Source organism: Prunus mume, linkage group LG3 (genome assembly GCF_029339155.1).
Source record: "Prunus mume cultivar Tortuosa linkage group LG3, ASM2933915v1, whole genome shotgun sequence".
Classification (NCBI taxonomy): Eukaryota; Viridiplantae; Streptophyta; class Magnoliopsida; order Rosales; family Rosaceae; genus Prunus; species Prunus mume.
In genome coordinates, this window is record NC_142700.1 from 22,084,678 (window position 1) to 22,112,604 (window position 27,927).

The 27,927-nt window shown below is 35.4% G+C and overlaps 1 protein-coding gene and 1 long non-coding RNA gene across 2 annotated transcripts; both read left to right on the top strand.

Moving 5' to 3' along the window:
• The first annotated feature begins 253 nt into the window (after positions 1 to 253).
• Positions 254 to 16,967, top strand: ABH1 (ARM repeat superfamily protein). The gene is made up of 19 exons (XM_008228995.2): positions 254 to 551; positions 697 to 756; positions 1,389 to 1,445; positions 2,384 to 2,455; positions 4,677 to 4,739; positions 5,572 to 5,748; positions 6,524 to 6,655; positions 7,694 to 7,760; positions 7,893 to 8,092; positions 8,722 to 8,792; positions 10,132 to 10,216; positions 11,033 to 11,101; positions 11,221 to 11,339; positions 11,802 to 11,940; positions 12,117 to 12,617; positions 13,425 to 13,724; positions 14,770 to 14,948; positions 15,988 to 16,099; positions 16,538 to 16,967. Exons 1-19 carry the CDS (start codon positions 468 to 470, stop codon positions 16,646 to 16,648), a joined length of 2,598 nt encoding a protein of 865 aa, XP_008227217.2. The 5' UTR covers positions 254 to 467; the 3' UTR covers positions 16,649 to 16,967.
• Positions 16,968 to 17,092: 125 nt separating this feature from the next.
• On the top strand, positions 17,093 to 19,598 carry LOC148919105 (uncharacterized). Its single transcript, XR_016125143.1, has 3 exons — positions 17,093 to 17,184; positions 18,834 to 18,929; positions 19,479 to 19,598. It is a non-coding gene; the product is annotated as an uncharacterized LOC148919105 (long non-coding RNA).
• The last annotated feature ends 8,329 nt before the right edge of the window (positions 19,599 to 27,927 follow it).

Sequence of the window (27,927 nt, forward strand, 5' to 3'; positions counted from 1 at the left end):
CAATTTAGGGAAAAAAAGGGGTTTAATGAGTAATTTGAAATTTTATTAAAATTTAGTGGGGTGTAAAAAATTATGAGGTGTAAAGAGTAATTTATGGGGTTCATATAGAATTACCCTTCTTAAAAAACCCATAAAAAAAAAATTCATCTACTAAAAGCTTAAAACTTTGTAACTTAAAATAGTAAGTGAAAATCACCGAAAAATTTATTGAAAATGAACAAAAGCGATTTCTTTTAACAAAAGTTGGCTCTAGTGGAGCTGAACCGGGCCTTGCGGGCCGGGCAGACGAAGGGATTCGGAGTAGGGTTCAAGTTCGAATCTGCTCCCAAATAAAACCCTGGTAGCTCTCTCTCTCTCTCCCTCTCTTGCTGAAGCTCAGTTCCCTTCTTCAGTTGCTACCAGTCTCTCTTCCATTTTGTCTGAAGAAATCGCTCTTTTTCTCTGTCTCTGTAAGAGAAGAAGAGAAGATGAGCAGTTGGAAGAGTCTTCTTCTTCGAATTGGCGAGAAATCTCCCGACTATGGCACCTCCTCCGACCCCAAAGAACACATTGTTCGTACCACCTCTCTCTCTCTCTCTCTCTCTCTCTCTATGTATATGTGTTTTAAAGAGTTTCAAAACCCTACTTTCCTTCATGTTCTCAACCTTTTTCATTTCTATGTAGTTTGGTTTGTTGATTATTGTCTTGGATTTGCAGGAAACTTGCTTTGGCGTGCTTCGTCGAGAACTGGAGCACTCTCCCAACGAAGTTTCGCAAGTAATGCTAATTTTCTTTTGTTATCTTTCCATTCCTACATCCATTTGTAAATGCACACATACATTGTACAAGCTCCAGCTCCCTGCATTTAGGTTACAATAATTTCTTTTATTGATCGTAATTATGTAGAGAAATGTTGATGAAAAAGAAAAGAAATATGAAGTCTTTAAGTTTTCGTATGAGTTTGTGAAAATAAAAAAATCAGAGCTAGGATATAGGTTGGATGGAGGTTTTTAGCTTTTGCTGGTTTTGGTTTTAATATAAAATCTAAACATCTCCGACGAAAAAAGTAAAAAAAAAAAAAAAATTTATTCTTTCGCAAAACAAATAGGTCAGTTGATAATGTGTTCCGTTTACCACCAGAGATGAAAGAAGGGAAGAATTTAAACTTCTCATGTCTTCCACCATTTCCACTTATGAGAATGGAATGGAAAAGAAAAGAAAGAGTAGAGAGAACAGCTTGCTATTCTTTTTTCTGGAGACAACTTCATATTTTCCGTTCAAACCCAACACAATTGTCTCTTTAATATAGAAATTGGAGAAAGAATAACATACTCATAGATGGTTGTTGTTTTTGAATCATAAGTGCTTCTGCTGTTATACACATTAACTTTGTCTTTTGCTCCTGACAGTTCCTTCTCCAGTGTGCCGAACAATTACCTCACAAAACTTCTCTTTATGGGACAGTGGTACGGTGTATAATTGCATTGTTTTTTTTTTTTTTTTTCACTTAAGAATGGTTTGTTTGGCTTCCTCATTATGTATACATATGCATAAATGTTTCTTTAGTAGTAAACATGTTAAATTTAAAAGATAAACTTTTTCTTAGACAACAAGTTTGAACAATGTTATTAAATAAGCCTTGAGACTGACTTTGACTAAATTAGAAGGTTCCATTTCTGATTACATGAGGATCCACATATACAGTCACTCTAAGTATTTATCTAGGGCACCATAAGGGTTCTACGCAGTTGTCCGATCATGAACTGTATTAGCACAATCACATTGTTAGCATAAACTACAGAAACAAAGCATGCAGAAGAGTGCTTTGGACTTTGGTGATGCAATGTTTGGAATTACTGGTTGCTGAAGAACAACTTTACTATTAGTTCTTGAATCAGCCATCATTAATTTGTTAATGTAGGGTTTTAAAAAAATACATTTTGAAGAACTTTTTGATTAATTGCATTGTATTCAGTGATCCTTTTGACTAAAAGGAAAGTTTAATAATAACATGTGGATGCACAAATCTAAATGAAGGGTTTTAGCTCCACCAGAGTGATCTTCGTTGTGTGGTGCATGTTGCATCATACATGGTGGATTCCTATACTGTGAAAATACAACAAAAAATCGAAGAGAATACAACAAAAACTGCAGTGCGCACTGGTTTCATTTAATGTATATTAGGAGTGTCCTATCCTGTACCACATGTGTATAGTAAGTTGTAATTTCTATTATTAGTTATCCCAGAGTCTACTGTATGCATGTGTATAAATCATATAACTTACAGTATGCGTGTTCTTGTATTTTTTTTTCTTCTAATTTCTTGAGCTATAGTTGTTTCTTAAAATAGCCATCTGTTTAGTTTAATGCCTCACTCTCTCTCACTCTCTCTCCCCCCCTCCAGATTGGCTTGTTAAACTTGGAGAATGAGGAATTTGTTAGGAAAGTAGTGGAGAACACTCAAAGTAATTTTCAGGTGAGTGAGTTCATAGTTAAAATGATCTGCATATATGTTTCCTTATAATAATTTTATCTCTGGCGTTTCAGAAATTTACCAAATATTGCTTGGTTTTAATGATCGATCTTTGACCTGACATATGTCATATTACATCTATTTTCTTTAATTGACGCTGTACATCATAAAATGCATACACCTTGCATATTTTTCCTGCGCTGTTTTGTCTTCATTTTTCTTTTATTATTGCTATTGTTGATGATTAGAGAATGCTTGAATCTTCTGTCTGTGAAAGGACTGCCAAAAGAGTTTAATTACTTTGAGTTTGGATTTGTCTATGACTGAGAAAAAGAAAAAAAAGGGTCAGGCCTGCCACTGTTAGATTAAATGGAAGTGCCCTCTTAGTTGATGACTGTGATCTTGAATAAACCTGAGTTTGCATCATACATTTTCTGTAATCTAATAACATATACCTGGAAATAAATCATGACCCGTGTATCAGAGTGTGATTAACTAAGAAGCACGGACACGGATACGGATACGGGGATACGATACGACATGACACGGGGATACGACAAATTTCCAAAAATTAGGATACGATACGTCGTGGATACGGCAATGTAAAAAATGTATAAAAATTTAAAAATAACAATATATATAATTTAAAACATGTTTTAAATAACATAAAAATGATAATATTATTACTTTTAACATACCTCCACTTGTCTTGGTTATAATATTATTACTTTTAATAAGACAAACAAAACAAAATCCTTTTGTCAAAACGATAAGACCAGCCATCACATGGGGTGTGGGTGAAACTGTGAGTATTAAACAAACAAAATCCTTTGGCCAAAAAAAAAAAAAAAAAAAACAAACAAACAAAATCCTTTTGTCAAAAGAACAGAGAAGCACGTGTGAGAAAACAAAATGAAAATGGAGAAGAGAACCCGACGCCGCCGACAATGAAGAATGAAGAAGAAGAAATTGATGAGTAGGGGCGTCGCTGGATGAAGAAGAAAAAGGAAGATCTGGGCTTCTTAAGGATGAAGAAGAAGAATTGATGAGTGGGGGCACTGCTGGATGAAGAAGAAGAAGGAAGCTCTGGGCTTCTTATTTATATAGAAGAAGAAGGAAGATCTGAAAGAAGAAGAAGTGGAGATGTTTTCTGATACGCGTATCCTAAACATCGGATACTTGTATCTGTAATGCCAGATACGTGTATCTTTTTGTCGTTGACCGTATCCGTTTACTCGGATACATATCCATCGCGTATCCGCACGTATTCACAGCGTATCGTATCCCCCAGCGTAACGGATACGGGATACGCACCTCAACCAGCGTATCCGTGCTTCTTAGGTGATTAACAATGGTATGAGTATTAGTTTGGATTATTTCTCATGGAAAGGTCAATACTTGTGATATGGTTTAGAAGAGAAGATCTTTGTTTGCCGTTCTATCCTTTGATGTACTATGCGTAAAATTCAGGGGGAATGTGTGCATAACTTAGTTTTGCATTGCCCAGTAGTTCCAGTATTGTGTTCTGCCTCTTCTTTGCGAGAGAGGCACGAGGTTTTGGATCCTGGGAAGAGGGGTGATGTGGAGTGATGGCCGCATTTTGGGTAGTTTAGTGGGAAAAGAATTGTAAGGTATTTGACAGATCTATGGGTGAAGACTGAGGCAGTAGTAGTGTTATTGGATATAGTTCGTTTTTGTGCATCTTTACGGGATTTTGTTCATACTGAATTATGGGAAATTTGGTTCTTTGCAATCTTTTCAGACTGGAAATCTGCTTTTGTTTAGGAATTATAGCTGTGATTGTATTATTTGTTTTCATCATTTGACACTTATATGCTCCGTCCTTAGGGGATATCTTATCCTCCAAGGTTTGTAATAATGCAATTTGAGCTGCCCATTTATGTTGGTTCCTTATTTATAAACAAAAGGAAAGAGATAAGATCAAGTGAATTGAAATAGTGGGATAAAACAAGTGAACATCTTGTCCTATTAAGTTGTACTTTGGTTTCTTATTGAAAAGAGAGATACGAATGAGTGAATTGCTTTAGTGGGGTGAGCTGCCCATTTACTGATTAGGTTAATGAGATTATTTTATTTGTATGATGCTATATTTGAAAATAAAAAACTGTTAGATGGTTATTTTCATCTTCTTTTGACGCATCCTTCATTCTTTTTATTGATGAATTTTTTAAAAACGATCTCATCTTTTTTGTTCTTGTTCCAGGATGCCTTAGATTCTGGAAATTGCAACAGGATTCGTCTTTTGATGAGGTTCCTGACTGTTATGGTATGTATCATGTTGCTACTGGTCTCTGATATGAAATTCAGGAAGAGATTGAGAGCACAAGAATAAAACCACATTTTATCTCATTCGTCATAGGCCTTATTTCTTTCATCACTTACTTGGGAAATCTTTCAATTGATCGAAATGTGATGTTTGTCATTCATATGCTGTCAACTTAAACTTAGGACATTTCTTTCCACGTTTGGCTCTTCATTTAGATACAATTGTATCTTGGATGCAGTTTCTAGAAGTTCTTTATTAAAAAAAGGTGCGAAAGAAAACAATTTTTAAGTTTGTTATTGAGATCGTGTACAAGGTACAGAATTCTAAAGCTTCATCTCCTACATCAATGAATAGAATAGGACATATAAACGAAGTGTTAGCTTTTATATTTACTGATGATAACATTGAACTTCTACCCAGGTTAATACTCAACGACAACTACTACTACTACCCACATTATTTTAACCGAAACACTATCATATCTTTCCCAATTATCTCCACCCATATTAAGTTTGGTTTTCCCCTCCCCCGAGTACCACCTGATAATTTTTGCTCTTTAGAATCTCTTCCCCCTACTACCACTTTTCCTCATCCTGAATGGCTATTCTCAATTCATCCTTCTGCCAAGGTATGATGTTCTCTTGGCAGACATAGGTGGCCAAATTGTCATTTGGACTTTACATCCTGACAAAAATCAACCTGATCAATGTTTCAGATTCAGAGTCTGGCAAGAGAACATTTCTTTATGTATATATACACATGTATTCCTGCACGAGTGCCTTACTAAAGATATAATGTTTTCCTTTATGGTAACTTTCTTCTTGATCTATAGATGTGCAGTAAAGTTATCCATCCCAGTTCTCTGGTGGTTGTCTTTGAGACATTATTATCATCAGCTGCAACAACAGTTGATGAGGAGAAAGGGAATCCCTCCTGGCAATCGAGAGCTGACTTTTATGTAACATGTATTTTATCATGTCTCCCTTGGGGAGGAGCAGAACTCATTGAGGTACTGTTTTAATGGTGCTTGATTAACAGAAAAAAAGTTGCTCTTAGGTAGCATGTTGCCAATGTATTTCCCACAATACAAAGCTTATGTGACTCCATTTAATTTTTAATTTTCGAAATATTCCTATATTTTATGTCTGCTTATGGACCTCATAAATTGTTAAGGTTTTGGTCTGTAGCTAAAAGTATGATTTATTGAGAACTTATTAGAGTAAAGATATAATTTGGTGCCTTCTTACTATAAATGTTTATTGTAAAATACTCTTAAAGTAATTTAGAGCATTAAAAATTACAGTAAATATTTACGAATTCTTCTCCCTCTCTCTGTTTTTTTTTTCCCTTTTGGTCTGTCTCTGTCTGTCTGTCTGTATCTCTCTCCCTCAGTTGGCCATAACAGAAACGATAAAAAAGTTGAGTCTTTACAAATTATGTGTCTTATTTTCATTCCAGCCACGAACTTTTAAAATGGAATAATTGACTGTGTTCTTAAGTGGTGTCTCTGTGATGTTTTTGTGCTCCATCTGAACCTGAAAAGTTGATTTTTTTATATTCTGCCACGTAAGGATATACACTGTCACATGTTGTAGCTATGTCAGAGGGCTTTCTGTTTCTCAAGCACATCTGACACAGTGGCCCTTTAGTCATGGTCAAGCTTCATAGGTGGCAAGGCTATAGTTGTTTTACTCTTTGGTTCAACATTAGGCTTGCATTTTCTATCGTCTGTTTCATTATTAATTTAAATATATCAATCATGATTTGTTATTGTCTCTCTGCAGCAAGTCCCTGAGGAAATTGAGAGAGTTATGGTCGGTGTTGAAGCTTATTTGAGCATAAGAAAGCGTGTTTCTGACACCGGGTTGTCTGCTTTTGAGGATGATGATGAGAACGTGAGAGAACCTAATGATAAGGTATAGCTTATTAAATTTGACATCATATTCCCTTTTCTCTGTAAACTTAAAATATCATTTGGTGATTCATTTTTTAATGTATACCAGTATCCTGGAAAATGTTGGCCTTTTAGTTTCTTAGCTTCTAGTGTGCAGGAATGGACTGTGATTATGCACTCTCTGAAGTTGAAATTGTGTTAGAGATGGCCTAGTGATGCTTGTGTGGAACTTCCCTTTTAATCCATTTTGTATTCCTTTCATCAAAAGGATATTAGTAACATGTTTCCGTTTTGCCCATCCTGTTTGAACTTTATTAATTGTTGTTTTGCATTATTGATCTTCAATATTGAAGATCATTTATTTGAGTAATTTTTTGCTAATGAGTTGTTATTAATGTATTTCTTTTTAATTTTCTATATGTTAATTGAACCTTCACTACATGTGTTTCATTTTGATTCTTCTAATATCTAAACCTTATGATTCCTTGTGTTCTCCATATTTTTATACGGACTTAGAATCCCTCCACATGCATCAAACTCTAGTTTTGTTATTATTTATTTCAAATAACTTTATTATAATTAATTGGAACTCATTTTCTTTGTAGGGCCCACTTAAAGTATATTCTTGATCCTCTATCATAGGCTTTGTTTTCTAAGTTATTGAATATCATATCCTTCATTAATTTCTTTGTTATATGACCTTTTCCCATACTTTCATAACGCGACTCATCAAATTAATTCCTCTATAATTTCCACATTTGGTCACTCTCTCTCTCTCTCTCTCACACACACACACAAATAAATTGGTACTATGTTCCCTTTCCTTCACTTGTTCGGCATTGTACCTTGAATGAAATTTTTGTTTGCCACTCAAATCTTACATTTCCAAGAGTTCTCCACGCCACTATAGCTATTTTATGTCGTCCTTGAACTTTAATTTTCCTTGTCTTTCAATACGTTTAACATGCTCCATATTGCTAGTCAACCTGTCTCTTTTTCATTGTTTTACCATGTAATGTAATTTTATCCTAATCGCTCTTTTGTTAATCTTTTCTGGTAGGATTTCTTGGAAGATTTGTGGGGCCGAATACAAGTTTTATCTAGCAATGGATGGAAACTTGATAGTGGTAATGATCAAATTTCCCACAAATTTCATTTAAAGTAAAACTTCATTGTTTGATCAACATTTGTTTTTTTCTTATGTTTTCTCATGATTTTTATTTCACTTTTTGATCAAATTCTATGTTATCACTTGGTAGTTCCGAGACCTCACCTTTCATTTGAAGCACAGCTAGTTGCTGGAAAGTCTCATGAGTTTGGACCCATCAGCTGTCCTGACCAACCTGATCCGCCTTCAACAATTTCTAGTATAACGTGTGGTAAACAAAAGCATGATGCAGAGTTAATGTATCCTCAAAGGATACGAAGGCTGAATATATTTCCTGCAAGTAAAACTGAGGTACTTTGCAATCTAAGAACTTAATTCTCTTATGTGTAAACCAGTATTTTCAAATGCATGCAAAGTAAAAGAAATTTCTTCTTGCAATAGCTCTTGGATGATTTATAGTATAATGCTCATGTTCAAACTATTGAGTGTTTCTAAAACTATTTTGTAATCCATTTACATGATGCATACTTGAAGAAATTTGTTCCTAGTGTTTATTACCATTGTTAGATCTGTTTAGTATGTAGTCTAATTATCTGAAGAAGTTTTTAAATAGTGGCACGGTTTAGATAAGTGCGATAAATTAAGATGTATGACAACAGAGCTTAGAATTTGGTGGCATCTGGTACTGGTACAGTTTGCTAGAGTTCCCGACTTTAATATAAGTTTTAAATGGAAATACTATCTGACATAATTGTCATTTCTACGTTATTATTTATTTGACCGACTTGGAGTTACTAACTTATATGATATCCACTGCATTCTTGTGTTTCTGCTTCTAGTGCACTCTTGAAATTAATTGTGACTTACTTTCTCATTATAATTTTGCATAGAATTTTAATTTGTGATTGACTGTCACCGAAATCTTTTCTTTTAGTTATTGATGTTCATGAAAGTCTCTTGCTTTTCGTTTATGATGACAGGACCTGCAACCCATGGATCGCTTCATTGTGGAAGAGTATCTGCTAGATGTCCTTTTTTTTTTAAATGGCTGGTTTGTACCTCTCAATGACTTAATAAAAAACATGACTAAATTTTCTTTAGCTTGCTCACTTGAATTTGCTTGTTAACTTTATGATTTGTTGTATCACTGTGTTCTGCTCTCTCTCTTTTTTTTTTTTTTTTTTTTTTCCGCCTTTTAAAGAGATACTGTTGGTTGAGATGGGAGCTTATTTTTGAATTAGTGGTCTTGTGTTTTCATATTTTCAAAAGGGATGTATCATGTATAGTATAGCCAACTTGTATGATGGCTAACTGCTAAGTTTATGCATTTCATGGAAAGGAAGCACTTCGTCTTAAAATGATAGATAATTTAGTCCATAGTGTAGGACATGAAATAATGGGATCCATCATCTGTTGCAATTGCCAACTTGTATGATGGCTAACCGCTTAATTTATGGATTTTGTGGGAATGAGGAACTCCCATTTTAAAATGTCAGATGATTTGGTCCATACTCTACGATAAGAAATTATAGGTTGATCTGGCAATATTTTCTTAGACTACCATCTCTGATGTTTATGGCATATCATAGCACTCTCTCGATGAGTTGCTGTGATTTTTGACTTTATTGATTGCATCATTCATTTGATTTTTGGAATACTTGAAGATTAATTATTCAATTCATCGGTAAATAAAAATAAATAAAAGGAATTACTGTGTAGAATCCTCTTCCATGATGCTATAGTATGGCTGTATACTATTCAGAGCCATTGATATAATTTTTATGCGGCATTATAAAATTAATGTATGCACGTGTAGTGAGTAGAGGTTGTGGTTTTTATATTCTGTTGCAGGCTTGCTGCTATGTATTTGTTCGTCATTACTGTTTGTTAACCTGAACAAATTACATTGTTGCTTTTAGCCCATATCCTGCCACTGGTAGCTAGGCATTGACTGGGTGCAAAGAAGCATAATTTGTGTGTTCCATGTTAGTAATTTTAGTTAGAAGACTTTCTGGAAGGGTTGGGTTTGTTTTCTTGCCTATTTCAGACATTGAATCTAACTGGACGGATGCACAAGAACAAGCAGATTTGTTTTGGAAATGCTCTTAATCATGCTCTTAATCATACTTGTTTATTAGATATTGTACTCAAACGTTTATCACAATTTTTTTGCTTCTCTAGGAAACATACTAATACATCTGGTAGTAATTTTACTTGGTGTTATCTTAACATTTTTGTATTTATTAATGTGTGTACAGGTGAACTGGTATTAAAACTCTGTAGTTTTACTTTTTGATTACTTGTACTTAGGGTTCTTTATTTATTATTTTTTTGTTTGACATTTTGGCTTAATATTTATTGTATTTGTTTCTTCCTTCATGCAAAGCTAGTCGAAAGGAATGCGCTTCATACATGGCTGGCCTACCTGTACCCTTTCGATACGAGTATCTTATGGCAGAGACAATTTTCTCTCAGGTAAGATATATTACCCTTTGCATGTGTTTCAGTGCTGATTTTATCATGAGTTGTTTTTTTCCCTCTTTCAAATTATACTTTATCCAAGTGTGTAATTTACCTGTATAGTTTATTAATAGTATGAGTTTCACAGTGTATGGGTAGTTTTTGGGTTAGTCATGAGTCAGGAGTTCAATATGCTGTATGATTGGAGTTGTTTCTTCTGTTTGATCCATATGTTTTTTTCTACTGTTATAAGCAAGTAGTCCTTTGCAGGATAAATCTTCAAAGCTGCCTACGGTTTGCCTAGGCCTATAAAAATAGGTTGTCTTTGTTTTGGTTTTAGTCCTACATGGATCATACTCGGATTTGAGCAAATGAATTCATTCGCTTAGAATTGAAGTTTTGAGAATAAGATTCAAATTAGAACTTTAGATCTGCTTTGCGTGTAATATACTTTTCATCAAATTAGAAAAGAAAGCACTTTTTTTCTTTTTTTCTTCTTTGGGCAACAGAATTCCATAACTTCCACTGCACTGAGTCAACACAAGTTTGATAGATTAAGATAGAATTATATGCATAGTTTGCCTATTGGGATGCCAAATCGACTTGAGACAAAATATGTCCATTCCCCTCCTCTTTGCAAGTTTAGAACTGACGCTCCTGGGACATTGGCCCTTACCGCATGGTTGTTTTAGATTTTGAATCTGTTCTTTTCTACATTTTCTTTGACATAATTTCTTTTATGAACCTATTTCTTCCTTGATTACATCATGATAAACTTGTATAGTTTAACCTTTCTCATTGAAATCAAAATGATGTGTTTAATTCTTGCAGTTACTCATGCTACCGCAACCCCCTTTCAGGCCAACATATTACACACTAGTTATTATCGACCTCTGTAAGGTAATAATGTGGATGCTATTATTTTATCTAATGTCTTGGTCCTTTTGTCTGAGTCAATGGAAGTAGATGTCAGTTTTATTGTGTCTCTAAAGCAATCTGACTTGAAGTTTAATTCTTAGGCTCTTCCTGGAGCCTTTCCTGCAGTAGTTGCTGGTGCTGTACGAGCTCTTTTCGAGAAAATAGCTGATTTAGATATGGAATGTCGAACGCGGCTCATCCTTTGGTTTTCACACCACTTGTAAGTTCCACCATAAGCAGTGCCACTAGCTTTTCCATGTGATGAATACTTCTCATTTCCCTATCACGTGTCATTTTGGGACCTTGCTCCTCTGTACATTCTCTTGTTGAAGTATATTACTTTACCTGGAAAGGCTACTTGAAAGGTTACTGATGTCACCCTAGTTTATGTCTTAATTTATGGTTGTTCTGTACGCATGTCTGGACCTTAGGCTACAGAAGCAGCCTCTCTTCTGTAAACTCCTGTCTCAGCTGAGGTGGGATTGATCCTAGGTCCTTTAATTATCAAGGCCATTATTAGCTGAAGCAGCTGGTATCTTGTTTGAATTTTTCAGAGAAGTTATTATCAATATTTTTTAGAAAATATAGTGAAATTTTATTTACTTACATGATTTCTTGTATGCAGTTTGGTGGATTTTCAAAATTGATTTGTTCACATTTGTTTGCCTTCCTGACCATGCAGGTCAAACTTTCAGTTCATCTGGCCATGGGAAGAGTGGGCCTATGTCTTAGACCTGCCAAAATGGGCCCCACAACGTGTATTTGTTCAGGAGGTTCTGGAGAGAGAAGTTCGTTTATCCTACTGGGACAAAGTGAAGCAGGTACCAAGTCATTCGTAAGGATATTGATAATTTGGAGTGAGGTTTTTACAGCCCAAGGATTGGCCTTGACATAAACAAGCTCTTACTTTGATTTTTTTTCAGGATATTACATTTCCACATATGCTTCACATGGTTATAATTTTTTTAATTTAGTTTCTTAATTCTTTTTCTTGCAGAGCATTGAGAATGCCCCTGGCTTAGAAGAGTTGCTTCCTCCCAAGGGGGCACCAAATTTCAAATTCAGTGTTGAAGAAACCAGTGAAGGAAATGGACAACATGCACTTTCTGTCGACCTCAGAACCATGGTAAAAGGGAGGGCATCTGCCCGTGAAATGATCGTATGGATAGAGGAAAGTGTGTTTCCTGTTCATGGGATGGAAGGTACCCTCAATGTGGTTGTGCAAACTCTTCTCGACATTGGATCTAAAAGTTTCACTCATTTGATTACCGTATTGGAGAGATATGGTCAAGTCATTGCAAAACTATGTGGTGACCAGGATAAGCAGGTCATGCTGATAACTGAGATTGATTCTTATTGGAGGAACAATTCTCAAATGAGTGCTGTTGCAATAGATAGGATGATGGGCTACCGACTTTTATCTAATCTGGCCATTGTCAGATGGGTCTTTTCTCCAGCAAACATTGAGCAGTTTCATCTATCAGATCGTCCATGGGAGGTATGCCAACAACATTTCTATGGCATTAATCTTAAGCATGTCTTCTCTGCTGTTATAACTATTTGTGTTTCGAGCCCATGATGGAGTTTCCATGTACTTGGTGGTTGCAAGGTCCTACTTTTCCTTATTGCTCGATATTTATGACATCAGAAAATAAATAAAAACAATATGAAGAGGAACTTCAAAATGATGCGAATTCATACAACTGCTTCCACTGTGAGAAAGTAAAAACAACTATCCACCTACCCTTGCTCAAAAAAATGGAAATTGAAGCAAAAATGAAAGCATTAAAATTTGGTCTGATTCGAAACCATCATGCCAAGATAGGAAATTCTAGATAATGCTACTTTCTAGTGGAAAATCTGGATGATTGTTAAAACCAGTAGACCTACCAAAATGGAAAAAGAAAATAGATTTAAACAGCAAAACTTTTGTAATTTTGCTCTGGTTTCAACCTGCATTCTTATCTGCTCAAATGTTTTTCTGTGGTTATAATTTTACTTTGCATGAAATCTTCCTAATTTTAGAGCTTTCCAGATTCTTCCTTGTAAGATGTTGATGGGGTGGATTTTACAACTAATTATGCACGCTGGAATGATTTCCCTTAATTCATGTAGTATTCTAGCCTCGATGAATTGAAGAAATGATTAAGTCAACCAGATTAAAATCATGCTCGATTAACTCTTAAGCGTCACCTTTCTTACCATCAATTTTGTATAATTCTCTTTATTTTTGTGCTACTTAGGCAATCTCTAAGCATGCATCTTTTATCTTTTTTGATTGCTTATATATTTGTCTGCCCAACAGATTTTAAGAAACACAGTTAGCAAGACATATAACCGTGTATGTGATCTAAGGAAGGAGATTTTGTCTCTGAAAAAGAGTATTGTATCAGCTGAAGAAGCTGCAGCAACGGCAAAAGCAGAGTTAGTGGCTGCTGAATCAGTGCTTTCACTTATGGATGGTGAACCTGTTCTTGGGGAAAATCCCGTGAGGCTGAAGCGCTTGAAATCGTATGCTGAAAAGGCAAAGGAGGAGGAGTTGTCTGTACGTGAATCTTTAGAGGCTAAGGAGGCTCTTCTAGCTCGAGCCCTTGATGAATTTGAGGTAACGAATTTTTAAAAAGAAAAGGAAAGCAGTAAAACCTCTTTCCCCAATTTCATCTGTTGCAATACTTTTCGCACAATACATATAAAAATGGATATATTTTAGTCTTGTAGGTATATGTAATAATTTCCCTTATCTCTGAAAAACACTATCTTCCGAGAGGGAGCGAAATAGGTTGATTTTTGATGACTATGTGGGCAGAAACTCAGGAGAGCTCTGGGAGAAAGTTAGATCATGTTCATCACAATGGGCATCGACCTCTACAGTTTTCAGACATTGTTCTTTTAGGCTTATTTGGTTAGATTGGATTGCAGCCATTCGTTAATCCTTTAGGTCTAATACCCGTCGAGGTTTTTCCTTGTTTGTGTTCTAGGGGTCTTTGTCTTCTGTTCTGCTCCTTTGTTTTTGCTATTGTTAGTGACTTGGGGGTCTAGGTTTTGGTTTCTGCTCATTGCTTTTGTTCTTTCCTTCCTTTGTGGCTTTCTTTGCCACTGTTGTATCTCTCTTCTTTTTATATAAATTTTGTTTCCTTTTTCCAAAAAAAAAAAAAAAAAAAAAAAGAGTACGTTTTTGCAGACATACAGCAGCTCACTGCCTACCCTTCCATGCACTCCCCCCGAACAAGGGTAGATTGATTCTATCTGCTTCGCTGAAATGACACCCATAAAATATGGCAATGTCATAACCATCCATCAAAGTTGTTTTTCTTGTGACAAATAAATATATCCCCGAACAAGGGTAGATTGATTTTATCTGCTTCATTGACTTGGCATCATGAAAATATGACAACGATATAAATATCCAACAAAGTTGTTTTTCTTGTTAGCAATAAAATTACATGCATTTCTCCTATAAAATAGAAATAAAAATACATATAGTGCGGTGACGTATTTGCTAATTTTTTTCCCAAACATTTTCTGGCATCGTTTGAAATACAATTCACTGCCTGGGAGTTTTATGTGTTTTAGTTAATCAATTTTGGCTCTCTTCTTTGATTTAAAGTTCCTCATCTTTTTCTTGTACTAACCATGATTCTCATGTGCAGGCATTGTTCCTCTCCTTGTACAAAAATTTCCTGAATGTGTTGACAGAACGCCTGCCAAGTGCATCCAAATGTGTTACATTGCAGGGATTGAAGTCAATTCATGCAGATTCTATGGCAATTGACATTGAAGAATCGTCGGCAATGGAGGTAGACGATGAGAATGGAAGACCTAAGAAAAGGTACCTTTTTCCCTTCAATAAAAAAGGTAGAAAATCCTATATTACATATAAATAAAAGGAATGTTGACTAGAAGGTTAGAGGTGAAGGATCTTGTTTGGGAGGGGAGAGATTATGGGATTATTGCAAACTCTTTGAAAAGGAGAAACTGTTGTCAAGAAGATGGTTGTCGGGTCCCTCAAGAGCAAGATTACTTGTGTTACTGTAAATATGGCATGGATCTGAATGGGCCAGACTCCTTGATTGTAGAGAGAGGTTCTTTTTATTCTTGGAGATACATCTATCATGGTTTTCCATCTCTCTTGTTTATTTACACGTTGTTGGGGATAAAAATTCGTTCGTTTGGCATGACAACGGATCATCTTTTCAGTCTTTGTTTTCTAACTTTAATCGGCCCTTGAATCGCAATGCAACTCATTTCTTGAAACTTGTCTGTTAGAAAGCATTTGCATGATTTCAACTTTGTTGTTTGGATTCATGTATTCTGGAATCTAGTGATATTGGACTAGTTTGTGGTCTGGGGTCCCTTCCTGTGATTGTTTTTTTAAGTCCATGCTAGAAATTCAAATGAGTTAGGTTTTAAACTTGATGAGATGCTTTGGAAGATTGGTGTACCCACCAAGTCCAACTTCTTTCCTGGTTGGTTTTTCATGGGAAGATCAATACTCTAGATGTGCTTTAAAAAGGAGGACCCTATGCTCCATTACCTCCTCTTCGTGTGAAGATTATAAACTTTCTGCAAAGGTGGAGGTGGAGCTTCTTTGGGACAACGGGTTTCTCTTTGATACAGAGTACAGACAGCTGGCTGAATGCCTCGTTATGGCCATTTTTGTCTAAACATTATGCCAATGCTCTTTGTAGTGTGAGGGAATTTTGAGTTAATTGTAAAGTATCTTTTGTCACTCCTTAGTAGTTGATAGCTTTGGTGGACCCTTTATTTTCACAACATATCTTGTTTTCAATAAAAATTAATAAATTGTCTTGACATTGCGTGTTATTCAAGTAAAAGTGCATTTAACTTGCTTTTCTTAATTTTGGCAGCCAATTGAATGGTGGGAGGATGAGTAGTGTATATAATGTAGGTGAAAAAGAGCAGTGGTGTCTATCGACTTTAGGCTACCTGAAGGCCTTCTCGAGGCAATATGCTTCTGAGGTAAATACTTATTCTTTTTGTGATTCTTTTTTGTTTGTTTTTGTTTTTTAAATGAAAGTTTCACTTTGTACCTCTAACTTTAATTCATCAGTTTTGTGTTTTCATCCTCCGGCCTCCCTTTTATGGTATTACATTTGTTTTCAATGGAATATCACTAGGTTATGTGTGACGGAAGGAATAACATATAATTTTATTCCCAAGATTTTCTAGTTCCATGAAATATTTGACTGATTATGGGCTGAATGAACAATGTGCCCATAAGTAATCAAATCCCTGGATTTCACCCTCTCACTTCATGGATTAGGCTGAATACTTATTCAAGTGAATTTGCCAGCTATGAAAAGGAGTCTTGTATGCTAGCCTCTGAACTCAGCATGGGAAGTTATTTTTCGCAATTTTTTGCTACTAAATCTCTGACCTTGTGTATGTGCCTGGCAGATTTGGCCTCACATGGAGAAGTTGGACGCGGAGGTTCTAACAGAAGATGTGCATCCTCTTATTCGGAAAGCGGTTTATTGTGGCCTTCGTCGACCAGTTGATGGGTTGTGAAACCTCAACTCGCCTACCCCTCCCCTGAAAACAAAACAAACCAGCAAACAAAACAACAATGCATGTAAATGTCGATGCGGGAACCTGATAGATTCGAAGGAGATGAGGCTAGCTTCTGCTGCTGCTGCATGTATAATGAGAGTAGGTAATTTGTTTGTCTAGTTGGAGATACGTGTACAATCTAGTTGATATGTAACCAAAGCAACTAATTAGAGGCTAGTATTATGAAAATTCTTTCCAATGGGCACTTTGTTACAATTTAGCTGTTCTCCCAGTGTCTTGGGGCTGCAGATATGAAATGGACTTGCTCTTGCTAAAATCCTCATTATTTGGATGTTCTAGTTTTTTACTGTGTTTTTTTTAAAATTTATTTTTTTGTTCGTTTTGCCGACACTAGACTGGCTATGGCAAACCCTTTCCTGACCAAAGCTTCCAATGCCTTCCAGATACTGGAGCAGAAACCTCAAAACCATTCCATTTTAGTATAGTTATTAAATGGAGTATCATTCATATTCTCACTGGTAAACAGCAAAAAGGTAACATTCCTCTTTCTCAAATCACAATTTGATAGACATGCAAAATTAATTCATTAAAATACTAAAATAAATAAGTAAATTATGGTTACACATTAACCCGCCTTGATGTGTTTGGTGTTAATACAAAACTTCAAGGTTTTAGAAATTAGCTTTACACTCGAGTTTTCACGTTACCGTCACAAAAATTCTATTAAATTTCCACCAAAAAATTGTGGATGTCATCAAATTTTTATTTTTATTTTTGTAAATGACAATGTTGACCTTAGAGATTGCACATATCTTGAGGAATAATTGTGGAGATAATTTTGTTACTTGAAAAAGTTTTTTAAAATTAAATCATCAAATTTTTCTACAGAAAAATTAAGAAATGGGTTATGTCATCCCCAATCATGCTTCCTATTTCTTAGCTAAAATTTAGCTAAAAACACAAAAAACTATTTTAAGAGTGCTCTAAAAAATTTCAACTTCAACCATACCCTTAATTTGGAGAGTCATAAATGCTTTATTTCTTTATATCATAAATACTTTACTTCTTTTTAAATTTAATTCCTGATTTGCAATAAAATGTTCATATTCAAATACTGAATATTCCTAAATAACAAAAAGTGTTAGTCTTTACAAAATACCTACAAGGAAAAGAAATATATATATATATATATATATATAAGGGTGTTTGTGTGTTGCTAAATGTATACAGTGAAAAGAATCGGAAGAAAAAAATATTTACTTGTGCTTTGCAAAGCACCTATAGCAAAAAGAATAGAAAGCATGAGTTTGGCATTGCTGTGAAAATAATCGCTGTCAGATTTGTTGTGAGAAAAAGCAGTTTGGTGTTTGGTAAACTTTTTGTTAAAAGTGTTGTTGGTACTAATTCCCACATAGGGCTTGTCAATGGACCGAGCCGGACTAGCCCGACCCAAATTTAATGGGCTTGAGCCAAGTCGGGTCGGGCTTTAAAGAGGAGAGAGAAAATACCGGGCCGGGCCGGGTTTATTTAGAAAATTCAAAGACCAAGCCCGACCCATGAGCCGGGCTTGAGGAAGCCCATCAGGCCGGGCCGGGCTAAACCCAAAGAGCCGGGCCTAAACGGACCTACTTCATTAAAAAAAAAATCATAAACTTAATCATAATGACATTTTAGTCCAAATTTGAGATTAAACTCACTTAATTCCAATATTTTCACATCAAACTAAATTCATAAAACACCCAATAAAGTCACACAACTTAATAAGATTTTCCACAAAAATAATAAAACCAAGTATTATTTTTGAGGTTATTACATAATTAGACCGTAATGCGTTTTAAGAAATAATTTTAAAAAATAATAAGTATCAATTTTTATTTTATTTTAAAGGATGGTATGAATAAATATGCAAATATTCGGTGATGTGTTCAAGAAAAGCATGATTATATTTGGCGGTACGATTATGTTTCATGATATGATTATATTTGGTGATGTGATATGTTGTTCATCTTATATATACATATATATATATATATATATATATAGTCCCCTTCAGTTGAGGGATCCCTCAAATAGTGTTATTTGAAGGATGAGGCGCTCAACTGTTGGATTTGTTTTAATGACCTTGTGTGGCTGAGATTGAATTACATCTTTTAACCCGTTTTCACACTCCTGACGTCATCAGAAGAAGAAGACTCACCATCGTCACCAAACGACGTGAAGAAGAAGACTCACCATTGTCAGTTGAAGAAGACACATACCCACCATCTATGCGACAGAGGTATGCTATCGCGTGTATGAAGATCACTCATGGCATCTATGAGACCTTTCAGATTTTTAATGGTTTTTTAAAATTTTGGAATACCATGTGAATGAAGTACAAAAAAGCATATTCATTTAAACAATAGATGGTTGTTCTAGCTTGTCCATCTTATCCTTTCTGCAGACTTGTGCTCGATGTTTATAATTAAGGTCATTCTTCGTTCTCGGCTTTTGCTATGGGTGGCTTGCTGTTCAATAGTTAGAGAAAGCATATTGATTGATTAGATGATTAGATGTTGTCTTAATCAATTATACCATGGTTATCCTGAGTTTTGAGATGGCTTTTAAGAACTCATCAACAATTCTAGTCTTTTGGATTAAGGAAAAAAAAAAAAAGACAAGAAAACAGAATTTCATATACATATTTTTTTTATCTACTCTTAATTGATATTTGAGAAGAAAAACAGAATGTCATATATATGTCCCTGTTCTGTGATTAAAGTGTATCTATGCATGTTCTATGGTTAAACAGATTTTACATCATTTAAAATTTACTTTGTCTTGTCAGGATGATGAGTTTTTTAGATGATGTTTCGAAGTCCAATGATTCCATCTATTTCTTGGGTTGTAGAGTTGCACTGATATACTTGAAGAAAAGACTATGTTTGCCCAATCAAGCTTCCTGCAGCTAGCCTCGTAATGGAAAGATTGTGTTTGTACTTTTTGTTTTCATTAGAATGCCTTTTGATGCGCAGTGTATTGAACAAAGAAAACCATTTAGAAATCATTTCAATTAAAAGGAAACAAATTTATTTTGCTGCTATTCTCTAATATCATAGTTAAGTTTTGGTGTCATATGAATAAATGTCTTGGATGAGTTTGCTATTACTGAAAAAGTGAAACACTAAAGTTCAGAAAAATTGAAAGAGAAAACACCAGTAAACTGCCACACTAAAGTTTTCATTACTAAGATAAAATAAACTTAATAACATCGGGTATTCATTACAGAAAGGAAAAATAATTATGTACAACATCCATTACAGAAAAGAGCTACAAAATCCATCCTTATTACAGAAAAGAGCTACAAAATCTTTATTGAGTTTAAACAAACACCAACAAAGATTAGATCCAGAGTACATCAAATGTTGGACTTCAAGAGTGAACGAGCAAGATCACTCCACTACAAACCTGCAATGTAAGAAAAAAAAAAAAATTTAAAGTAAGACCACACTACAGTTATTAAAAATAATATTGAGTTTGGGACAAAGAGGTTAGCCTTGTATTCACAAAGCCCTTCAACAATAGAATTGCTTGAAAGCAAAGTGGTCCTTAAATTGATTATTAACTTCAATAAATTTCACAAGTTGGCATCCAGCAAGTATTCATCTAAACAGAAAGTAGTACAATCATTATCACTTTGAATGTTTCACATTGATAGAAAGCCGGTAACATTATTATTGGGTAGCACATTAGCAAAATGCTTTTTTTTTTTTTTTTTCTCCTGAAAGCAGCAAAATGTCTGTTATAGTTTCTATACATATCAAAACTATCTGTCAAGGAAAAAAGTGCATGAAACATCTACATTTCATTTTCTTTTTACCTTCTATTCTATCTGATGTACAAAAAACAAAGCCCCATGAGATTGAACTAAGATACTGAATTAGTATAGCAAAATCAACAATCATCTTTTACCACTTTGTAACTGAGAAGTACTGTTGTGAATTACTGGACCCTCATCCTGAATTGGGTTGGCATCTTGTTCTAGCAGCACTTCGTCCCTGAATAAATAAATTGGGGTTAACATTAAAAAAACTAACAATAATTAGCAAGAAACCCCAAATTAAGAATTACTCAATTTAAAAATTTGGAGGAATGATCTTCAAACCCATTAAAACCATATCAGAACTCATCCAAATTTTTTTGTACTTATACACATGATATTCCAAAATTTAAAAAACCATTAAAAATCTGAAGGAGTGATCTTCAAACCCATTAAAACCATATCAGAACTCATCCAAAATTTTTTGTACTTCATACACATGATAGCATACCTCTGTCGCATAGATGGTGGGTCTTCTTCTTCAACTGACGATGGTGGGTCTTCTTCTTCAACTGAAGATGGCGAGTCTTCCTCTTCAACTGACGATGGTGGGTCTTCTTCTTCAACTGAAGATGGCGAGTCTTCTTCTTCACGTCATTGGAGGAACAAGAAAGACGATAGGTTTCCCAGCGTACGTCGTTCCCAAGCATAAGTGGAGTTTGTGGTGGGTCAAGAGTGTGAAAACGGATTAAAAGATGTAATTCAATCTCAGCCACACAAGGTCATTAAAATAGATCCAACGGTTGAGCGCCCCATCCCTCAAATAACACTATTGAGGGATCCCTCAACTGAAGGGGACTGTATATATATGTATATATATAATTGTTGAATTAATTATTGACACAAATTAATGTGTTAATCATCCAATTATAAGCTAGGAATGAGTAAAGAAAAGTAAATGAAATGAAACAAATTATATATGTGATTTAAGTCATATAATCCTAAACCTAAACTCTTATTTATATATAATTATATATGTATGCGGGCCTAATGGGCCGGGCTTTTGTGGGATGGCCGGATTGGGCTTTCTTGGGCTTAATCGAGTCGGGCTTTAGACATTCAAGCCCAAGCCTAGCCCAGCCCAAGGCGGGTCGGGCCATCTAAAAGCCCATAACGGGCCTGGTCGGGCTTTTTCGATTGGCCGGGCGGGCCCCCATCGGCCCATGAGCCCGCGGGCCAAATGATGAGGCCTATTCCCACATGATCAAAAAATTATTGCCATATAATCATTAAACACAGCACCTCTTTGAAACTGATTCCTGCATAATCAGAAAATGAAAACACCTCATTAGCTATTTTCCCTTATAGCTTTCTCTCACAGCAATTTTTAACAATAAGTGATTTTCTCATAGTTTACCAAACGGGCTGTGCTTCCCAAAATTTAAAAAAAAATCATTTATTATCCCAAATAAGCAATGTCAAACTGCCACGCAGTATGCAATAGAAAAGTGATTGAAAATATAAAATGCAGAAGAAAAAAAATGATAGAATTAAAGACATCATTAAATAATTATTTAAAATAATAATAAAATTTAGTAGCATTTAATTATAGAGAGTCACTAGGAGCCTTTTCTCTCTTATTTGATTTAGGAACTCCTAGAAGTCTCCCTATTTTAGGAGGTGGATAGCGAGTATGATTGGAGGTGGGTTTTTCAATTCCTCCCTAAATTTTAGCTAAGAAGATGCTTTAGGAAGCCCATTATGGATACTCTAGGTAACTCTTAAAATTGTGGTCACAGTTGGCCTATTGATTGTGGAGAATCTGCGCATAAATGAAAGCTGAGCCCTTTTAAATTCAACATGTTTTTGTATTACAATATAAATAAAAATTTTGTTCAACACTTGATGCTTTTGTATGAAAATAAAAATAAAAATATTCACATTTTAGGAACTTATTTGGTTAATTCAAGTAAAAGAAGTTCACTATATAAAACAAAGCAAAAACTTCAAGGAAAAACCCAAAAAACATCAGTGCATACTACATATTGTCTAACCAATTCTCTCTCGATATGTTCCTCAAAAAATCTAATTCGTGTGGATTCTTCCCCCAACTAAAGAAGAGATATTGGAGGAATTGCCATATATGAAATTGAGCATAATTTTGCATAGCACACTTGTTTCTGGAGAAGAGATGGGAAACATGCTCAATTTCATTTGATTGAATGGTTGACCCAGTTCCTTGTTGTTTGAAGAAACCCTCTGCTTCAACTGGTATTTTTTCACGAAAAGCAAACATGAGATAACAAATCCAATCTTTCACCAAGATTTAGAATAGCTGTCTTGAATTCAAGTTGATTATGTTTCACCTCTTCCTCAGAGAAAGACGATCAAACAATTCCCAATCATGGTCCTTTCAGATTGGATCATCCATATAATATACAAAAAGGAACTCCATATATTTTATATTTTTATCTTTGAATGAGATCTCAATTCCAGTGACGGTTTCTTAGATATCTTACAACTAGAAGCCCTTTTTGTGTAATCGTTAGGCTAACATCTCTAAGAGAGATGTCAAATGCAAAATGTTAAATTTGAATTTGATGGCTTATGTGGTAATTTAAGAAAAAATTTAGCTCCACCAAAAATGTCAAATATCATATTATTTTATTATATTTTTAAAAGAAATGGAGTCCATATAAAGTTTTTAAAAAGTATAAATGATAGTGAGGTCCAAGACTGAAAAACTATTTAATAATATTTGACATTAAGCTTTTTCATATTATTTTTGACATATTTCTTCCAGCCTTCAAATCCTATATATTTTTTTACTATTCGATTGGAGTAACTTTAATATTTAATTTTTGTCATTTCATATCCACGTGGCAATTTGACATATCAGTTTAAGATGCTCAGGTTTCTGAAGTGCCTCACACTTTTGGAGGCAAGGTGCAGTTGCACATCCCACAAACATTATGGACTGGCCTGACTGTGATTGGCATTAAAGATTAGTTAAACAATATGGGTAGAATATTTTTTAGGTTATATTTCATTCTTCAAAAGAAGGTATTTATAGTACAAGGATGTAACCTTAGTAGGATCAAACTAGAAAACAAGATAAAAACCTAATTACACAATATCTGTACAAAAAGAAAGAAATATAATCCTAATAAACTAGAAAATAAATGTCCTAATTAAGCTAGAATCTCACTAACACTCCCCCTCAAGTTGGAGCAAAGATATCACGCATGCCCAACTTGTCAAGCGAGTTGAGAAAGACCATAGTAGACATAACTTTCGTAAGAACATTTTCCAGTTGATACTCGAATGATATAAACGGAGAAGCCCTAAATCAGCCCAATCAGCATCCGTATACCCTTCCACATCTATATGACCATACTTGCAAAACATTAACCCCTTTCCATGAGTTACTTTCAGATACCTTAAAATGCGCATCACAGCACCCATATGATTTTTACTAGGAGAATGCATAAACTGACTCACTACACTCACTGCATATGTAATATCAGGATCTGTATGAGATAAATAAATCAATTTCTCTACAAGTTGTTGATAACGCTCTTTATCTGTAGGGACTTGATCATGATATAACCCCAACTTATGATTCTGTTCACTAGGGGTATCAATTGGTTTACAATCCAGCATTCCAGTCTCTGCAAGTAAATATAAAATATACTTTCTTTGAGACAGAAAGATACCATGTTAAGATCTGGCAACTTCAATTCCAAGAAAGTACTTCAAATCACCCAATGACTTCATCTCAAACTCGGAAGCTAGATGCTTCTGAAGATTTTCCATTTCTGCCTGGTCATCTCTAGTCACAATCATATCATCAACATAAATAATTCAAGCTGTCAATTTACCTTTATGACACTTTAGAAACAAAGTATGGTCTGAATTACTCTACACATACCTAAATTTCTTCATAGATGCTGCAAATCTCCCAAACCACGCTCTTGGAGACTGCTTTACTCCATATAAAGACTTCCGCAGCTTACACACAACACCCTTCTTAGAGGTTATAGGAATACTAGGAGGGAGATCCATGTAAATCTCCTCCTTAAGGTCACCATGTAGAAACATATTTTTGACATCGAATTGTAATAAGGGCAAGTCGCGGTTAGCAGCCAGGGACAATAGTACACGCACAGTATTGAGCTTTGCCACTGGAGCAAAAATCTCCAAATAATCCATTCCATAGGTATGAGTATAACCATTTGCTATCAATCTAGCCTTGTAACGGTCAAGGGAACCATCAGCTTTATGCTTCAAAGTAAACACTCATCTGCATCCAACAGCTTTTTTCCCTCGTGGCAAAGGAATTAAATACCATGTTTTATTCTTGTTCAAGGCATCTATTTCAACATTCATGATATCCATCCATTTGGGGTTAGATAAAGCATCCTGCAGCTTAGTTGGCACACATACACTAGATAATTGACACAAATATGATGCATATGACTTAGACAAACGATGAGTTGACACATAATGACTAATGAGATATTTAGACTTGGCATGTATATAAGGAGAATATTGTACTTTAGGTTTTCCACAAGTGGTTCGTGGGGATAACTGATAAGTTAACACATATAGATCATTAAAAATTACCTCACTTGATTCACTATCATGAGTAGATTGGGACACTGGCAAGGCAGAGGGAGGTATTGCATCGAACTCATCCATACAAGAATCACTATCATTATTTTCAAATACAGGTGACTGGTTACTTGCTTTAGTATGACCGGTCGTTTCGACACCGAGAGCACCTGCTTCATCACCAGATAAGGGCGACTAGTCGAGTTCCAAAGGGCAATCAATCGTTTCTTCATAGAGGCCACAAGTTTCATCTTCAGATATAGGCGACCTGTCACTTGCTTCCGTGCGACAGGTCGTTTCCTTCTAGAGAGCAGTATCTTCAAACACATCATTCTCTAATTTAGGACTCTCTAATTCACTCCCCCTTTCTCCCTGAATTGGAGAGGAGGGAGAGACATAATAGGGCACTTCTTCATGGAAAGTCACGTCCAAAGTAACATGCACCTTCTGGGTAGGTGGATGATAGCACTTATAACCCTTCTGAGTAGAAGAGTAACCAATAAAGACACATCACAGAGCACAAGAATCAAGTTTACTCCGTTGATGAGAGTAGACATGAACATAGGCAACACACTTAAAAACTTTAAGGGGCAACTTGGAGACTGAGATAGGGGAAACATGGTCACTAAACACATCATGTGGAGTCTTGAAACCAAGAACCCGGCTAGGAGTACGATTAATCAAATAGGTAGCAGATAAAATAGCATGCCCCCAAAGATGATGGGGAACAGACATGTCCAACATAAGGGAGCGGGCAACTTCAAGTAACTAATGATTCTTGTGTTCAGACACACCATTTCGCTGAGGAGTAAATGGGGTTGTTGTTGGGTGAATAATACCTTGAGCACGGAAGAAAGATGCCAAAGTGTTATTCACATATTCGCCTCCATTATCAGTCAAGAATACTTTGACCCGAAAATGAAACTAAGTAGACACCATAGTACATAACTATGGAAGGATGGAAGCAACCTCATGTTTATTTTTCAGCAAGAAAACCCAAGTGAGTCAGGGTACAATCATCAATAACATCAGAATGCACTAAATCAGAAGGCTTTGTAACTTTACTATCACTCAAAGGAAATACAGTGCGATGACTTTTGGCCAAAATACATGTCTCACACTTAAAACTGGACTTATCACAAGAGCAGAATAAAGATGGAAACAGACGCTTAAGGTAGCCAAATGACGGGTGTCTTAAGCGACGATGCCATAACCAAATTTTTTGTTTTTCTTTGACACTGCAACTTTGAACAGTATTAACGACACGATCACGAAGTAGTGCAAAAGGCAATGTCAAATAATATAACCCCCCTATCCGTTTACATACCCAATCGTCTCGTGAGTCTTGAGATCCTTAAAAGAGCAATGCGTATGATAGAAAGTAGCAGAAGCATTAAGTGTATCAAGTAATCGATCAACAGATAACAAGTTACAATGGATATTGGGAATTAGTAACGCACGAGACAAGGACAGAGTAAGAGTGAGAGAGATTGTGCCCTCAGCAGTAATTGGAGAGGGCGAGCCATTAGCACTAGTTATGTATGGGTCACGGGTGTTACTAGACAACTCATCAAAAAATTTAGCATCATAAGTCATATGATCAGAAGCATCAGTGTCAATTATTGGAGTATTGGAGTCAGATCTGGAATAGAATCAGAAACACACAAATTTGCAGGGGCAGCAGCAACAACACCAACAATGGAGTTATCACCCCTGATTGCAGCAGGAACTCAACATATCATGGTAGAGTATACAACGGAACATAGCAGAGGCACAAATACGGCAGATGCACGAAGACAGCACGAACACAGCAGAGTACACAGCAGAACATAGTAACGGCACAAATATGACAAATGCACGAAGACAGGAATGACACGAACACAGTAGAGGCACGAACACTACAACACAACACACAAACCCAGGAGGGCACACACGGCCCAGGTAGAGAAAAAAAAATATGGGGATAGAATACGGGTAGGCACAACACACAAGTCACCAGAAAACCTGGCTCTGATACCAAGTCAAACAATATGGGTAGAATATTGTTCAGGTTATATTTCATTCTCCAAAAGAAGGTATTTATAGTACAAGTATGTAATCCTAGTAGGGTCAAACTAGGAAACAAGATAAAAACCTAATTACACAATATCTGTACAAAAAGAAAGAAATATAATCCTAATAAACTAGGAAATAAATATCCTAATTGAGCTAAGATCTTGCTAACAAGATTTTCATACTTCCAAGAAAATGAGGCAAGTATTTCCATTCTTATTTTTTCATTTTGGCCAACCGAAGCCCCTGAAGATTATTCTATTCTAAAATACACTTTGTTGATTAACTTTTCTATTTGTTTGCAATAGATTTCAAATTTACTCTACATAAATTATTTCAAATATTAAAATAAACGTTGGATTGATTTTGCATCAATGTTTGATCCAGTTTTTTTTTTTTCATCTTTAAATGGTACGTTGGCCCTTGTTTTTCCTGAAGGACGATGCTTGGCTCCTGATATATCAGGAGCCATTCCTCTTCAACAATGATGTGGCCTCTTTAAAAAATGATACATGTTTTTTTTAAATTCATTTGTTTCATTGACTCTCCCTCTCTCCTCTCCTCCCCCAACTCTCTCTTTTCTCATCTCCCCGTCCCTCTCTCTCTCTCTCTTCTCTCCTCTCCTCCCCCACCTCTTTCTTCTCTCCATCTCTCCATTTCTTTCTTCCACCATTCCCAAAATTTCAAAAATTCCTCAATAAATAACTCAATAAAATTAAAAATTAAAAATGAGAGAAATCAATACATAGTGTTTGGGTGATGATGATGGAGGAGCAGCGATGAGAAGAGAAAGGGTTTGAAAATTTCTTCT